We start from the raw sequence: 18,043 nt of genomic DNA, 5'->3' as shown, positions 1-18,043 counted from the left end.
CTCTGGACAGGTTTTGATGAATCTCCCCCATAGGGTTTGGTGACACATTCCTCGATATACCGCCAGTTGCACATATTGCATCCTACAACGCACAATGTGATACCAGTATCCACTATCAGCAATACAAATTAGTAGCAGCACAAAAGAGTGCACATTGAAGAAAAGCATTTTTTTTTTTTTTTTATCTCTGAAACACTCTAAATTAATTTAACAGCATTTCACAATTTGGTATGATTGCGTCAAAGTATTTGGTATGACAGTGCTTAACTTAACAGAGAGTAGTGCAAGACTAAAAGGATGATAAGTGGCACTGGGTTGCCACAATTTTAAAATATCAGTTGTATCATAAGGCCTTGGCACCCTTTAAAAAACATAGTATTGCTTTATGCTTATAATTTTGGAATGGAATGTGATAATAAGGGTCCAGGACGGAATCATGCCTCAGAGAAGTTGTACAGTAAGGGGGAGATTTATCAAAACCTGTGGAGAGGCAAAGTTGACCAGTTGCCCCTAGCAACCAATCAGATTGCTTCTTTCATTTTTCACAGGCCTTGTTAAGAATGAAAGATGCGATCTGATTGGTTGCTATGGGCAACTTTGCCTCTCCACACGTTTTGATAAATCTCCCCCTAAGTGTGTTCCCATGTTTGAGAATCCTAAATAGCAACTAGTTTTTATAGTTTTTGACTCCAAACAAGAATGGTTCTATGATGTAAAGTGAGTTATATCATTTTATAATGCATCCGTTTGTGTCTGTTTCGCATCTTGTACGGTTTTGTCCATTTTTTTCCTGTACCCAAAACCGTAGTTTACCACTGTTTTTGGTCGGGTGACAAACCATATGGAAACCGTATGTTGTTTTTTTTTTTTTTTTTTAAACATGGGAGTCATTGGGAACCGTACAGAACCGTATGTGCGTACGGTTCCATGCAGTTTTCACCATACGGCTTTTGACACCGAAAGTTTTTTTTCTTGGAATTTCAATGAAACAAGTGAAACTTTATTCATAATGGAGTAAAAAGTTAAAAACATATAAGTTTTTTTCTTAAAAACGGATACAACCGGACATCATTTTTTCAAACGGCATATGGTTTTCAACCGTATATGGGTTAAAATTTGTACACACGTTTTGATACAGTTTAGTCCGGTTTTGAGGAATCCGTTTTTCATCAAAAACCTCATACGGGAACTTTATTGCAAAAACGTGGTGTGAACCCACCCTTATATGGGATCAGCACTGTCAATAACAAAATACAGCATGGTTCATCCAGTTACACCAGAAAATTGCGTTCATGTACAAAATGCCTGGCCCTGACTAAAATTCTTGTCCTCCTTTTTTTATACTCAGCTAACTGTTACAGAACCAGTACTGAGCAGTTTTCCTGTACTAAAATTAGGGGCATGTTTAGATTAAATGGTTACAGAAGTAAATCTTCTAAATTGGCAAGAGGGCTGAAAATTTACTACAGTTGGCAACTGCTCTAAATAGAAACACTTCAGTGATCTTCTGTTCTAACCTTCTCATTTTTTCTTCCTTAGAATCCAACACAAGTTGGGACAGCATTACAAGTGTTCTACAACCTGGGAGCTCTAAAAGATACCATTAGCGGTGTTGTGGATGGTTATTGCACAGCACTTGATGAGAATATCAACAACGCTCTTGATATAAAGGTTCTAACGCAAACATCACAAGCTGTTCAGAGAGGTAGGAAAGCACTCTTTACCACTTTAAGGGCAAATGTTTCAGAAGAGTATTGTTGCAAACTGTGAAGCATGAGTGTTTATCTTGCTAATGTATGCCTTTCTATTTTTATACACTGTGTTTTGATTTTTTTTCTATTGTGTATGCTTAGCATGAAACTTAAAACAGGTGCATTTGCTAGAGGTTGAGATTTTCACTTATAATTCTGCTTTCTAAAACTCATTAATGCTTTGTAAATGTTATGATATTGCCAGACTATGAGTTTTTGGTATGTGTTTTTAGTTTTCACTATAAGTAGCCCTCTAAACAATGCATTTGGAAAGTCTTCAGTTCCTTTCACGTATTTGATATTTTGTTATGTTGTTGACTTGTGCAAAAATAAAAATAAAATATCTAGTTTCCCCCCCCCCCCCCCCCCATAATTTTGCACCCAATAGCCCATAAAAGCAAAATGTTAGGAAACCAAAATATTAAAATGCTCACCTGCCCGAGGTCCGGTGCTAATCTTCTGTTCTTGCATCTTCTAGTTAGGCCTGGCCATGGCAGAATGATGCAAGCAGCACTAGTCGTGCCATCTGCATCATAGAGGAAGCAGCATGCTGGGAGCAATGTGTTCTCTTGCTCCAGCCAGCTCTCGGATATACACTTGTATTGGTTTCCTTAATGCACCAATACAAATGAATGCAGGGAGAAAGGATGTCTCCTGAATTTGGAGGTCCTGAACTTGGAGGTCCAAACAATTGGCGGCCAAGGTCTGGATCTGTGGTCTGCCAGTAGAGTACCACTGCTTTAGACAATATATTATCATATCATACAGTCCTAATTATTGAAGCTAAGACAGGTAATGTTTGTGGTATATGTGTAATAGAAGAAGCTGTCAACACCATCCTTATTAAATCTTCAGGGTAAGCCTGTTTATCTTTTTTTTTATCTGCCTATACTATACAGAAATTTCTTGTTTACATATCCATCTACCTCAATGCTATGGTATTGAATTGTCTGTGTACTAAAATGTCTTTTTTGTAATGTTTTAGATACATATTTAAAAAATAATAATTTTAGCACTGATTTGTTGGCTAATTTTGTTGAGAAAACCACTATGCATCTGTCACATCTTTTAGACTTCTTAAAGGTAACCTGTCACCAGATTCTACCCTATATATCTGGTGGCAATACATGATATAGTGTGTAATAAGGTTTCTCACCATGTTCAGATGTCCTCCTTCACGCCTGTCCACTATAGTCCAGAAAATCAGTTTTAAAAGTTTCTTGTGTATTCAGGCTTGGCTGACAGCTCAGGCATGGCCAATATCACTGTTTGCTCCTTCTGCTCAAGTCCTTAAGTCGCTGCACAAGACTTCAGAATGCCGCACACCCTGATGACTGCTTGAGGCTTATTAGCATATTGGCAGGACACTTTCGAAACTCATTTTCTGCACTATACAGCTTTATTTACAGTAAGGATGTCCTGATACCAACACTGGACATTTGCACGAGTACTTGTACTCGTGCCAATGCCCCCGATACGTAATCCAATACCTTCCAGCTGGACCCCGGCCAGCAAGTATCACGGAAGTGCCCTGTCCTTGCTACCGAACTGTGCAGCATCATAGCCAGAACCTGTGGCTAATTCCAAACATGACCGATCACGGTGATGTCCAGCATTAACCCTTTAGACTTTGGGATCAAAGATAAAAAAAAGATATTGACATTGAAAAAAGTATTGGTAATTGGTATCGGCAAGTACTTAACAAAAAAGTATCAGTGCTCGTACTCGTTCTGAAAAAAAAAATGGTTTCAGCACATCCCTAATTTACAGTATCCTAAAAATAGTGCCAATTGTGCTAAGCTGGTTCTGTTTAGTTCTAACAGTGATTATACGCTGTGCTGCACTTTAGAGATTATTCACATGGCCATAATAAATATCTTTGCTGTATGGATCCATAATATAGGAATACATATAAATCTATGGCTCCACACTATACCTATGTGTGCTTCTGGTTTAATTTAAGATTTATGAACCAATTGTGGAATATTCCTTTGCATGGCATGGGAAAAGACTAATGTCATATGAAGACATTACATCACCATATGGACTCTTTACAGGTCCATAATATGTGGGCTCAATAAAGCACAGCATAAGGACAGTGTGAATATCCCATAGAGGCATGTTACATGCCACGCTGTAGATAATTAGGATTATTGGGGTACTATTTTGTATGTGTCCCTTTATGTGCAGTTGTAAATGTATATAAATAAAAAAGTAAGCTTATTAATAGATTTTATTTTTTAACTGGTTAGGAGCACCAGGCCGTGCAGCTATGCCTCAGCCGGGGAACACTGCAGCTTTTCGAGCAGCTCTTTGGACCAATATGGAGAAACTAATGGATCAAATTTATGCAGCCTGTGTTCAGGTATCACAATGAATACGCTTACTGACACAGTCAGTCTGACTGAAAACCAAAATGGTCTGCTTTTGCCTGTAGTAGCCAATCACAGTTCAGCTTCCATATCTTGTCAATCTCTGGGAAAAATTAAGCTGGACTGTGATTGGTTGTCATTGGCAAAACCAGGCAGTTTTGGGTGTAGGCAGATTGATAAATCTGGGTCACACTGTCTGTACTGAGAGAGAACATGTCCTAATACAAAATATGTATTGCAGGTGCAGCATCTCCAGAAAGTTTTGACAAAAAAAAGAGACCCTGTGTCCCATGTTTGTTTTGTTGATGAAATTTCAAAGGTGAGTATTAACTTCCTTTCATTGGAAAAGCTCTTCTATGTAAAATTTGGATGCTACGATGGAGGTGGCTTTGCCAAGGCGGAAAATTTATATTATTGGCATCACTGTGGACCAGTATTCCAAACAAAATAAAGAAATGTTCAATCTCTTTATTTCAGATCTATATTTTCCATTTTTACATGGGCAGGTCATGATAGTAATGGTGGCTTAACAATTCTTTAAGGTGTTATCAAGAATTAGAAAAACTGATAATCTATTTAAAAAAACAAAATGAAAAAACATCAGCACCCCACCTGTCATTAGGTTGTACGCTGTAATACTGCTTAGTTCCATTGAAGTGAATGGAGCCAAATTGTAATAACACATACAACCTAAGGGATGGTGTGGTTCTGTTTTTGGAAGAAGTTAGCTCTGTATTTTCTATTCCTTTAATTAAGTGTACATAACTAAATTATTATCATAGCTCTTCTCTATATATGTTTGTTTACACATTTACTGTATTTTGTTTTTTTTTACAAAGTACAGTTGGTGACACAAAAAACACTACTATTCAAAATACACTACTATTTATGGTTTCATTGTTTTTGATTCTCAGCATCCTGTTGGCTCTGACAAAAACAGCTTCTTCTGTGATCGTAAACTTATCTCCTTTAATATCAAAAATTCTCAGCCTTCTCAGGCATTCTCACATATCACTAATGCAGAAATCTACATATCATTAACACAGTTATAAACCCTGCACAGTCTTCATTGGCCCCAATCTCTTACTTCTACATTCCTAGCCTGGCTGCCAAACATTACAGTGATTGATGCAGTAATAACAGGAAAAAATTTGCAGAGCGCAACATAGGATAAACACGTGTGCATCGGAGTATAGTAAGGGCCCATTCACACTAAGGAATTATCCTGTGGATTCTGCTTGCAAAATCCCTATGATTTTAAAGAGATTCTGCTGCTCAGTTTACCCTAAAGAGGTTTCATAGCAGAACTTCATCATCCTGAGAAATCCAATTCCACTATGGAACAAATTTAGTCTTCCAGCAGAATCGGCCAGATATATACTGGCACTATGCTGTGGTGAACAGGATGGCGCTTACTGTCCTTGGCAGGATGCCACTGACATTAACCTCTTGGGGAACGCAGGGCATATGCATACTCCCTGCATCCCCGATCCTTAAGGACTCAGTGCGTACCTGTACACACTGGTCCAATTTAAAGGGTTTAAACCATTCTCACCAGCGGGGAACGTGTTAAACCCGGTGGGTCCCAGTTGCTACGGGCAGCCAGGACCCACTGCTAATGCCGGGCACGGCCGATCAGAAAGATGCCCGGCGTCAACCCTTTAGACACTGCGATCAAATTTGATTGCGGCATCTAAAACTAAAGTATAAGAATCCTGGCAGCTCAGCGGAGCTGATCAGAACTATCGCGACAAAATCGCGATGTCCCGATCAGCTTACCGGACAACGGGAGGGTCCTCACCTGCCTCTCCTTCCCTATTAAAAGTTTAAATCACCCCCCTTTTTCAATTTTTAAAATAAAAATAATGTAATAAAGAATAAAAATAATCATATGTGGTACTGCCACGTGCGTAAATGTACAAACTATTAAAATATTAGGTTAGCTAAACCACACGGTCGATAGCGTACACGTAAAAAAATACCAAAGTCCAAAATTGTGCATTTTTAGTGACTTCATATACCATAAAAATATTAATAAAAAGCGATCAAAAAGTCCCATCAAAACAAACATAATACAGCTAAAAACTAAAGATAACGGCGCAAAAAATGAGCCCTCATACTGCCCCGTACACAGAAAAATTAAAAAGTTATAGGGGTCAGTAGATGCCAATATTAAACATACTAACTTTGGTGCATGTAGTTTTTATTTTTTTTAAGTATTAAAATAAAACCTATATAAATTGGGTATCCTTGTAACTGTATGAACTGTATGGACCTACAGAATAAAGATAAGGTGTCATTTTTACCAAAAAGCGCACTGCATAGAAACGGGAGTCCCCAAAATAGCAAAATGGTATTTCTTTTTTTTTTTTTACCCTACAAATATTTTTTTTTTTGTTTTGCCGCAGGTTATATTATAAAATAAGCGATGTCATTACAAAGTACAATTGGTGACACAAAAAACCAGCCCTTATATGGGTCTATAGGTGCTAAATTGAAAATGTTATGATTTTTAGAACAGAAGGAGGAAAAAACAAAAATGCAAAAAAACAAAAATTTGCTGAGTCCTTAAAGAAGTACTGTGGTGCAAAAAATGTTGCCGAAAATGTTCTCCCGTGACTGTACCTTTATGTACATGTCCTTCTTTCTTCAATCAGTCCAGCCTTTTTCCAGCTGCAGCGCCGCAAAGTTCCCGGTACTTCTGGGTTATGGTGGTGTGGAGGATGACGTAAAAATCGTCATCCCCCATGCTGCCTCAATCCAGTTTCTGTCCCTCCATGCCTCAGTTCTCCTCACCCCCTCCCCTACCTCATCCTTATCCCTCCCTAGTAATTATATTAAACCCGCCCCGTTAAAACGTTACACGTTGAAATCATGTGTAATTTGTTTGAAGAATATCCCTGTTAGTTATGGCAGTGTAACCAGCCGGGATATCATTGGCCAGGAGTGGTCACATGTTCGGTCCCGGGGAAATGCTGATTGCGCAGGCGGACTCAGCTTCATGTGATAGGCGGGAGGCATTCAGAGTCGGTCACTCTCATATTTTACATATTCATAGATTCCTCGTTTGCTCAGCAGTTATTGGCTGGACTGCGCAAACGAGGAATCTATGAATATGTAAAATATGAGAGTGACCGACTCGCGGCTAGGGGGGCCGTGCGAGAGCAGGGAGGATCTTTACAGTGATGACGTTTCGTTACCAAGATGGCTGTGGCAGGCTGAATACAGGGGTACAAAATTCATAATTGTGAGATACTGGCTGCACTTCCGGTTTTCCGAAAAGTAATATAGGCGTGCAGTTAGTGCAACGGAGGTAATTTAGGATACTATATAACTTTGGGCTAGCTTTACAATGGGCTATCAATATTTTTAGGGATGTCCCGATATTATTTTTTTAAGACAGAGTACGAGTACCGATATTTTAATTCTAATATTCGCTGATACCAATTACGAGTACTTTTATTTTAAAGGGAATCTGACACCAGGGTGACCTGGTTTCTGGCACTGCTTACCATGCTGATATGTGGGTTCTATGTTGTATGCAATGGAGGCGGCTGCTGTAGAATGAGCCAAGATTTCTCTCTTCTCCATTGGGCAGAACAAAGAATTTGCATTGGCAGCAAGACCGATGACCACATGGTGAGCAGGGATAGAAACTGGGTCACCTTCACTATCTACCTATAAGTTCAAGTTAGTGCAGGTGACTCTGCTGTAAGAGTGCCTTAAATATTAGGTAGTATCCCCTTGCAGACATTAGCAGCAGCCCCCTGTAGACATTAGTAGCAGCCCCCCTGTAGAACGCAGCTCCCCCTGTAGACATTAGTAGCAGCTCCCCTGTAGAAAGCAGCCCCCCCTTGTAGACAGCTCACCTGCGGCTGTCCTCTGACGGGTGCTGCTGCTCCGTTGCCCCGTTCCCCAGTCCTCCTATCTGCATCATGTCGTTCTATGGAGGAGCATGTGACATACACGTCACTCTGCTTACGCCGTAGCATTACGCTGGGCGCAGTGGAGGAGGGGTGTGTCACATGCTTCTCCATGGAAATCCATGATGCGGACGGGAGAACGGGGCAGCGGAGCTGCAGCAGGTATCATATTTGGTATCGAGGACATTGAACGAGTCCCCGATACCATGGAAATGGCTAGTAACGGCCCTGATACCGATACTAGTATCGGTATCGGGACATCCTTAAATATTTTTCTACCGAGTACTCTATTAAGGTGAAAATAGGCGGGGTTCCCAAGGGGTTAAGTGCCAATTAGAAGGAGGCTGCTGTAAGCGAAATCCGCTCTGAATTTACTTGGGTGAAAATTCTGTGGCGTGAACGAACCTTAAGACTGAACATCACCTGGTTGTATGTTGAGGGAACTATGCTTATTGCCAATCTTCAGAGCTGCAGGTGCAGACATGACAACCAAGACTTAATGAGTTTGTTGATAAAAAAAAAGCACACTTAAACGCTATCAGATTGCAGTCTATAATTTTGTTTTGCGTATTAAAAAAAATATTATGCCCTTCGGGTGAAGGCTGCTTTTTTCCATCTCAACACCCATGTGCCGGTCCCACAAACATAACAGTGAAACTCTCAAAGACACCCTGGAGGAAGAAGCACTACTTGTACAACTATTTGATACGAATGTCAACAACTTTGGCACACATCTCAATCTCATTTTCTACAGTGATGCTCTAGGTGGGTCAAATATCGGTTGGGAAAATCTAATTTGTTACTAGGCTTCTTCCATTACAAATTCATGCTAAAAACTTACAGAACCTTCACCTTGCCAAATATGCCTGTTTCACCTCTTTGATCTCCATATCATTTAATAACATAAATTGATATTTTCCACACACTCAACACAGTGACTTGCGCAGGACTGTATTTTTTTTTTTTTTTTTTAATAATCCCACTATCGCTGGCTTTCTGACCACTACCTCCCGCTCCCGTAAGGGGTTTGTTCCACTGCCACATGCTTCTGCATCATGTGTGTCCAATCCTGCTCACTCCTGCTAAAATTTGTGTCCAATCCCTCCCGCTAACATGCCCCCCCAGTCCTCCCTTCGCGATTTTATTCCCTCCTTTATCCCCTGTACCATTTTAGTCCCTCCCCTACCTTTTATCACTCCCTATGCCACATTATTCATCCCCCTTCCCCTCCCCTTCTCTTCTCCCTCTGATCTCCTTCTGTTTCTCACCTGTCAGATGTCCTCCACAGGTGCAGGGGCTTGGCGGGTCTGATGTCCTCTGCACTGCCCTGACAAGTGATGTCACTGATTTAAAGTGGCTGCTGCCCATGCAGCAGATCCTTATCAGGCTGCTGGCGCTGCTGCCACTTTAAATCAGTCTGTGACACCCAGTTTGCAACCTGGGTCTGCGGTGTGCGGGATTTGTAGGACCCGCAGGCATAGCGCCTGACTCCCCGCAATAGCCTCATTACTGCCCACTCCTGCATGTTTTGGATTGCATCCCACAGAATTCTGACCCCAATGTAGGGCTCTACTACACAGTCCTAAAGTGTCAGAAACCTTGGGGGCATAAAGTATCAGAAACCTTAGAGTTGAAGACTATTTAGAAGTTAAAACTGACAACATCCAGCAAGAATTTTCTCCCAGTCGCTAAATTGCATCAATTTTCCTTTTTACATTTGACCAAATAACAGAAGATGAATTCTCTTGGCTCCTTTCCATTTCTTATTAGAGACAGGTCTGCCCTCACCTTATGCCCCATCTCTCTGCCACAACTCTTTTCAATCCTTTAAGGTCTGGTTTCTACAAATGTTTTCTTGATAGCTAACTTGAAGACAGCAACTATTCTGCTTTTTTCTTCTGTATGTTTCTGCAGCATTTGAACGCTATAAATCACCAACTTCTTGTCAGTGTGCTCCTTTTTACTGGCTTAAAGGACAGTGCTCTGCCTTGGTTTTCTTTTTACCTCACTGGCCACTCATTTAATGTATAACTTATTGACTGTTCTTATCTTTCCCTTGATGTTTTAGCTTCTTAGGAATCAGTCCTAGATCTTTTGCTTTCAGTAGCATTGGCTTTCAGTATAGTGTAGATGATGACACCCAGTTATACATCTCTTCCACCCCTGCCCTACTACAAAACACCAATGAATGCCTGTCTGCTACCTGTAACATCATGTCCCCTCTCTAGTGGGGCGAAAAAAAAAAAAGATAAATAAATAAGCACATGAAGCTTTTTATATTTACAAAAGAGTGTAAATTACAGATATATTATTGCTGCAATCATAAAGACCCATATGATAACGTTACCTTGTTATGTAAACCATTTGGTAAATAGCACAAGATAATTGCAAAAAAAAAAATTCTCCCTTTTTTCCCACTGAAAGTTAGTATGTGCCGAAAAATAATGCTATGTAGACGGAAAAATAAGAAAACGGTTATAGCTCTTAAAATGCTTGGCCTGGTTGTTAAGGGGTTAATAAGTATGACAACCAGTGTATAACAACCAAACCAATTACTACAACTTTTAGTCCATTCACTATTAATGAGCTTTACACATGGTAAGCATGGAGGATAAAGATCAAAACATAATCAGATGCAGTCTTATCTTTTCAAAGCTAAGGATTAAATCATAGTGCTTCCCTTGTAGGGTAAATCTCAGATTTCCTTTCTGCAATTTATACCCATTAAAATTGTAGTTTTATGCCTAAACATGTAAACCATTTTTCAGCTTTGTATATTTTACCTTTATTTTAATGCAATTGTGGGTAGTTGTCTTGAATAGGATATATATATATATATATATATATATATATAGTTTTTTTTTTAATGTATTTATATTAATGTATTTATATAATGTTATAGAGAGTAGTCTCCATGGCTACAAAATATACGCTTTCAAAACACCAATAGGTTTGATTTATCATAAAACCAATATGAAAAGGGGCGAGAGGATACATGAGGCCTGTTTACATTTCTCAGAGATCTTCTTGGCCTCTGCAGCAGTGGTTAGTCACTTCCACTTTTATAATTAGCCTGTGACACAGTGTTTTTTAATGTATTAGCAACAATATACTATTTTTACTTCTCCTCCTCCTAAGGCTAACCTATTACTCACGGGCCTTAATTCTTGAAGTTGTAGAAATACATTAGTGTTTTCTGTGCTGTTGGGTGAGAAATATTTTAATAAATTTACTTTACAACTGGCTGAAATGTGTGAATTAAGAAATTAAATTAGACATGTTGCTTTATTTGTTATTTCTGAAATTCGTATAAATGCACAATTATTGCATTCGCCAAAGTGACTTGCGGTTGTTTTTGAAAAAGTGTGGCTATGATTTTAGAAGACTTTTCTAAATCATCTAAAGAAAAAGAGTCAGTTGCATTATTATGTTTTTATTTATATCTTAAATTCCACTTTTCATTTGGTTCATACTTTTGCAAAATCTTCTGACATACATACAAAATACAGTTGCTTATGGACTGTCCCCATATCCCAAAAGGACCAAGCTTTCTTGACACATAATAATGTGACATGGACTAAGACTACTATTACTACTTTTATAGTGTGTTGTTTTTCCTTGTTTATTATAAATCAATTATAGCAATGACTGTGATCTTGCAATTCTTCTGTGATTTTCGCCCCAATATAAATTTTCAACAGCATACAAAATAACTCAGGTCTAGAGTTTTCTCAGGTTTCAGTGGGTCGAGACGTGACATCACTAGTCAGGTGATAAAAGGGAGCCTGTCCTGCTTCAATGGGTGGAGTGAACGCTGGATGGGAGAGAGATATTTTTGCAGCAGCTGTAGGCACCCTGGTTAGAAAACACTCTTCTTTTGAATTGAATGTAACTCATTTGTGTTTCTATGGGTCGGGTGGCTGATATGTGGGAGGGAGGATAGTGACCTCAAACTTACCAACAATGAACTATGGGATGTGTAGTTTGAAAATCCAAGAGGAAATACCCAGTTCACAAAAAGCTAGCCACAGCGTTATGGTAATCTCACAACATAGCCACTTAGCCCCAAGACAAGCAAAGATCCTTCATAAGCATGTTTATTACTGTCTGGCAGGTACGTACTAAAATCACCTTATGGTGGAAAACCCCTTTAATATCATACAACATACAGCTTCACCCAAGATGATGATTGCTAACAAAAGCATTAATCTGAATATAATGTTCTAAAACTGTGTTTATACTAGTGCAGCATCCTTCCTTGTGATCTCCCTTCTGATTCTCATATAATTGGTCCAGTCAATTATCTGCTCTGCTGCACAGTAAATCCACCATTGTTCCTCTACTGCCTCTCCTCTTTTCCTGTCCCTTCACTTGTTACCTATTGCTTAGCAAACTCATTGCTGAATACTTGCAATAACATATATGCTCTTCTTATTTGCTCCTCACATTGTAGTCTCCCAAGATTTTGTGTATCCCCTATACTGACTACCCCCAAAATTGAAACTTTCAAAAAGTCTCTATTCCTTCATAAAAGCCTAAAATAACTTTTCCCCTTTCCTGTGAAGATTGTAAGCCCTTATGGACAGGGCCCTCTCTCCTTCTATACCAGTTAGTGTATGTTTATTGTATTTGCTTTTTTATTGTATATTTGTGTTATGTTTTTCAAACCCTGGTGGCTGTTTCACACTGCCACTTTAAATCAAATTTGTATTTATTTTAAAGGGTATGTACTCTTATTACATTACTTTTTACCACTCCTAATAACATAAAAAATAAAGACATTTTTCAGACAACATTGAGTAAAATATCTTGTAATTTTCTTGTGTATACATTCTCTATGCAGACCTATGAGTCTCTTTGATTACAGATAACAAACAAGCCTTATATGGTCTGCAATAGAGAATGAAAATTCATTGAAAAATTGCACATAGACCTTAAAGGGAAATTCTCTTTAAACAGGAATAAAATGAAAGCTTTGAAGATTATTATCTGTCATTTTAATGTCTCCGTTGTCTGTTTATATTTTTAGGATGGTCAGTCAGATATTTTATACACATTCTGGAATTCTGTCACACAGATACTTTCATCTCATTTTGAAAAAGCAACAACCTGTAAGTATAGTTTTCAACCTTGTTCATCCAGTTGTAGCACCCAGTTTTAGATTTTGCATTCTTTGTTCTTTTGTTACAACCACTCTTCATCTTACATATGGCTGCAAATGTTCTAAAGATTGGAATTTGATGTTCTTAATCAAGTTTACAACCAATATTTTTTAAGTTCGGTATACCCTTTTCTGCACATGTTTTGGTTTCTAGGTAGAGTAGGTTTGGCCTATGCTATGGATTCAGGGACATGGCTGTGGACATATTGTGGACAGTTTGCCAAAAAAATACTGCACCCCTGCCCCTAAAAGAAATAAAAATTAATTTCAAATACATAAATTTCATATATATTGGATGCTTCAGAAGGATTACAACACTAAGTGAAAAATAATGTATTTTTCACTTAAATATCAGGCCATGCTGTAGTAACTAAAATGTGTATGTTCCTTGGTAGACTTCACAAAGATTCCTTCTGGGTCTGCTTGATGGTTGCTGACCTACCTTTTTGTTAAATTTAACACTGTGAAAATGCACAAGCAACTTTGCATTATTATTATTTTTTTCATTATTATTTTATATCCTTTGTGGACATCAATATGTGATAGAATAGAACAAGACAATCTTTTGTCCTCAAACTAAAACTTCGTATCATACACCTTCCTTGGAGACCACTTTCCCTTATCCATTTTGACATTGCCCACATTTTTGTTCTGTCTTCTAGCTTCAACCTTCCTGAAACAGGCTTTTGAAGGCGAATATCCTAAACTATTAAGATTATACAATGACTTGTGGAAACGTCTCCAGCAATACAGTCAGAACTTACAAGGTTCCTTTACAAGTAGTGGGAACTCTGATTTTGTCCCTGAGATACAGCAAATTGAAGATGGCACACAAGATGTTTTCATGATGAAGAAACTAGATCACGAGTGAGTATGCATATTCTGAGTAGAATCCATTTTCATTGCTATTAGGTGAGAGAGTTCACATAAAAGTCTGCTCAAAGAAGGTAATTTGTTTGTCAATGCAAGTCAGACGACTTCCCTTCTATGTAATGGCTTGTTTCACATCCTTCACTTAGTTAGGTTTAAATATGTTTCAATTGGTAATAAACTGCTTTTCTTGATTCCTGGTAATGTAAGTTTAAATGTGAATAGCTATATGTATTTATTGTCTTATTCCACTGGTTTCAGAAACAGGTTGGCTAAAATGATTTCAGGGACTTAGGCAGCAAGCTTAAGGTGAGGGCCTCCAAGGTAATATCCTCTGAAATATTACTTGTACCACATGCCACACCAGAGAGGCAGTGGGAGATTAGGTAGTTCAACAAATGGCTTAGAAACTAGTGTAGGAATGAGGGGTTTGGGTTCATGGAGAACTGGGTCGACTTCTCCATCGGATACAGCCTTCGCTTGTAGGGACGGGCTGCAGCTCGTTGGGGACGGTGCAGCTAGGGGCGTAGCTAGATACATGTGGGCCCTGGTGCGAAAAATTGCCCTGGGCCCCCCTACTACCTGACGACCCGCTTCCTCAATCCCGGACGACCCCTTACTCGGCCGCACAAAGATATCAGTGACTACAGCATTGATGGTACACAGTCAGGATTATACACAATTATATAAGGGACTAACTGGCAGGGCCAGACAGACAAAACAGACATTTAAGAATAAGCAGGCCATTTTTCTAGTGGGGGTCCAACTACTGGGACCCCCACCAATCACCCAATCACCTTGGTTCCAGTTGCTCTCCAGCTGTTATAAAGCTATAACACCCATCATGTCTGGAGAGCCTCAGGCATTATAGGAGTTGTAGTTTTGCAAAAGATGGAGAGCCATAGATTAGGGTACAGCATCACCCATCATCACTGCAGAACTTACAAGTGACACTAGCTCTGATGGGACAGTAAGGAGAAAACACAATGATACAAATGACCTGAGTGACGTCTTCTCTGTTGTCTTTTCTTTTCTTCTTTATCTGGTCCAGACTTCAGGACGTCTTTCAGCTCCATCTTTTCTGCAGAGTCTGACACCCGGACATCATTAACTCCTCACTTTGTCAGTAGATCCTCATCCTCTGTACGAATACAATAATCATTATTATTCTGCTAAACACTGAACCCCCTGAATATAATACTGCCACACACTGTATCCCCTGAATACAAAACTACCATCCACTGTATCTCCTGCATATAATATTGCCACCCACTGTACCCCCTGAATATAATACTGCCACCTACTGTACCCCCTGAATATAATACTGCCTCCTGCTGTACCCCCTGAATATAATAATGCCTCCTACTGTACCCCCTGAATATAATATTGCCACCTACTGTGCCCCTTGAATATAATACTTCCACACACTGTATCCCCTGAATATAAAACTACCATCCACTGTACCTCCTGCATATAATACTGCCACCCACTGTACCCCCTGAATATAATACTACCACCTACTGCACCCACTGAATAAAATACTGCCACCCACTGTGCCCCCTGAATATAATACTGCCACCTACTGTACCCTCTGAATATAATACTGCCTCCTACTGTACCCCCTGAATATAATACTGCCTCTTACTGTACCCCCTGAATATAATATTGCCACCTACTGTACCCCCTGAATATAATACTGCCTCTTACTGTACCCCCTGAATATGATACTGCCACCTACTGTACCCCCTGAACATAATACTTCCACACACTGTATCCCCTGAATATAATACTGCCTCCTACTGAACCCTCTGAATATAATACTGCCACCCACTGTATCCCCTGAATATAATACTGCCTCCTAATGAGCCCCCTGAATATAATACTGCCACCCAATGTCCCCCCTGCATATAAAACTGCCTCCTACGGTACCCCCTGATCATAATACTGCCACCCACTGTATCCCCTGAATATAATACTGCCTCCTACTGTACCCCCTGAATATAATTCTGCAACATACTGTACATACACACACACATCATTCATACATACAGTACATACACACACAACATATATACACGTGCCCCCTCCACCCCCACACACATGCATAATACATACATACACATCATGCATACACATATCATACATACATACACCCGCCGCCTCCAGATCCCTCCCCCCCGCATAATACATCACCACACATCATACATACATCTTGTTCTATCATTCATACATACAGTACATACCCACTTCATTCATGCATCATGCATACAGTACATACACAAACATCATTAATCCCTTAATGACCACGGACGTAAATGTACTTCCTGGTTTGGGGGTACTTCGCGCACCAGGACATACAATTACGTCCTGTGTCTGACCGCGAGCATCTGAACGGTGCTCGCGTCATACACGGCAGGTTCTGGTGGCTAGCAGTAGCTGGGGACCCTTTGGTAATGGGCAGACATCCGCGATCGCACGGATGTCCGCCATTAACCCCTCCGATGCCGTGATCAAAACAGATCACGGCATCTACGGCAGTGCGGTACTTTAAATGGATGATCGGATCGCCTGCAGAGCTGCCGCGGAGATCCGATCATCCAGCATGGCAGCCAGAGGTCCCCTCACCTGGCTCCAGACGTCTCCCAGGGTCTTCTGCTCTGGTCTGAGATCGAGCAGACCAGAGCAGAAGATCACCGATAATACTGATGTCCTATGCATAGCACTGAACAGTATTAGCAATCAAATGATTGCTATAGATAGTCCCCTATGGGGACATAAAAAGTGTTTAAAAAAAAGTTGAAAAATGTAAAAATAAGAAGTAAAAAAAAGTGAAAAATCATCTCCCCCAATAAAAATTTAAATTGTGCATTTTTCCCATTTTAACCCCAAAAAGTTTAATTTTTTTAATAAACATATTTGGTATCACCGCTTGCCTAAATGTCCAAACTATCACAATATAATGTTAATGGTCCCGTACGATGAATGGCGTAAAAAATTAAAAAAAAGGCCATAAATGCAGCTTGTCACATTTTATTTTAAAAAATTATAAAAAATTATCTAAAAGTTTTATGTATGCAAATGTGGTATCGATAAAAAGTACAGATGATGGTGCAAAAAATGAGCCCTCATACCGTCCTATATAAGGAAAAATGAAAAAGTTATAGTTGGTCAAAATAGGGCGATTTTAGATTATTGATTTTGAACAAAAAGTTTTAGATTTTTTTTAAGCGGTACAAAAATATAAAAGTATCTAGCCATGGGTATCATTTTAATCGTATTGACCCACAGAATAAAGAACACATGTCATTTTTACCGTAAATTGTTACCATAAATTGTACAGTGTGAAAACAAAACCTTCCAAAATGTGCAAAATTGTGGTTTTCATTTAAATTTCCTCCCTAAAAAAAAAAAGAGGTTTCATTACAAAGTACAATTGGAAACAGCATACAAAGAGTCCAGCTCCCCTCCATGTCTCTGTGCACCCGGACTGGTGTGGACTACACCATGAAGTACATAGAGAAGAAAAGATGCCCAGCGCAGCTCCCGTAAAACGTAGCTTTTATTGTATATTCATCACCAGGTAGATAGACTGTCTACGATGTACCTGCTGATGAATATACAATAAAAGCTACGTTTTACGGGAGCTGCGCTGGACATCTATCTTTTCTTCTCGAAGTACAATTGGTCACGCAAAAAACAAGCCCTTATATGGGTCTGTAGATGGATATATAAAAGAGTTATGGATTTTAGAAGACGAGGAGGAAAAAATGAAAATGCAAAAATAAAATTGGCCTGGTCCTTAAGGTTAAAATGGGCTTGGTCCTTAAGGAGTTAATACATCATACATACAGTACATACACACACATCATTCATACATCATACAAGCAGTACATACACATCATACATACACATGCCGGCTCCGGACCCCAAATTCTATGATTACCTCATGAACAAGCAGATACCATT

The 18,043-nt window shown here is 39.4% G+C and overlaps 1 protein-coding gene across 3 annotated transcripts in view; it reads left to right on the top strand.

Moving 5' to 3' along the window:
* COG5 (component of oligomeric golgi complex 5) overlaps positions 1–18,043 on the top strand; it is a 405,205-nt gene that overhangs the window by 247,872 nt on the left and 139,290 nt on the right. For all 3 annotated transcript variants that reach the window (XM_056573589.1, XM_056573590.1, XM_056573588.1), the window contains exons 8-12: positions 1,540–1,705; positions 4,004–4,116; positions 4,365–4,442; positions 13,076–13,157; positions 13,870–14,074. In XM_056573589.1, coding sequence (XP_056429564.1) covers positions 1,540–1,705; positions 4,004–4,116; positions 4,365–4,442; positions 13,076–13,157; positions 13,870–14,074 — 644 coding nt within the window. The remainder of the gene's footprint in view (positions 1–1,539; positions 1,706–4,003; positions 4,117–4,364; positions 4,443–13,075; positions 13,158–13,869; positions 14,075–18,043) is intronic.

This window comes from Hyla sarda, chromosome 4 (genome assembly GCF_029499605.1).
Source record: "Hyla sarda isolate aHylSar1 chromosome 4, aHylSar1.hap1, whole genome shotgun sequence".
Lineage (NCBI taxonomy): Eukaryota > Metazoa > Chordata > Amphibia > Anura > Hylidae > Hyla > Hyla sarda.
This window is presented reverse-complemented; position numbering and strand designations above follow the sequence as displayed.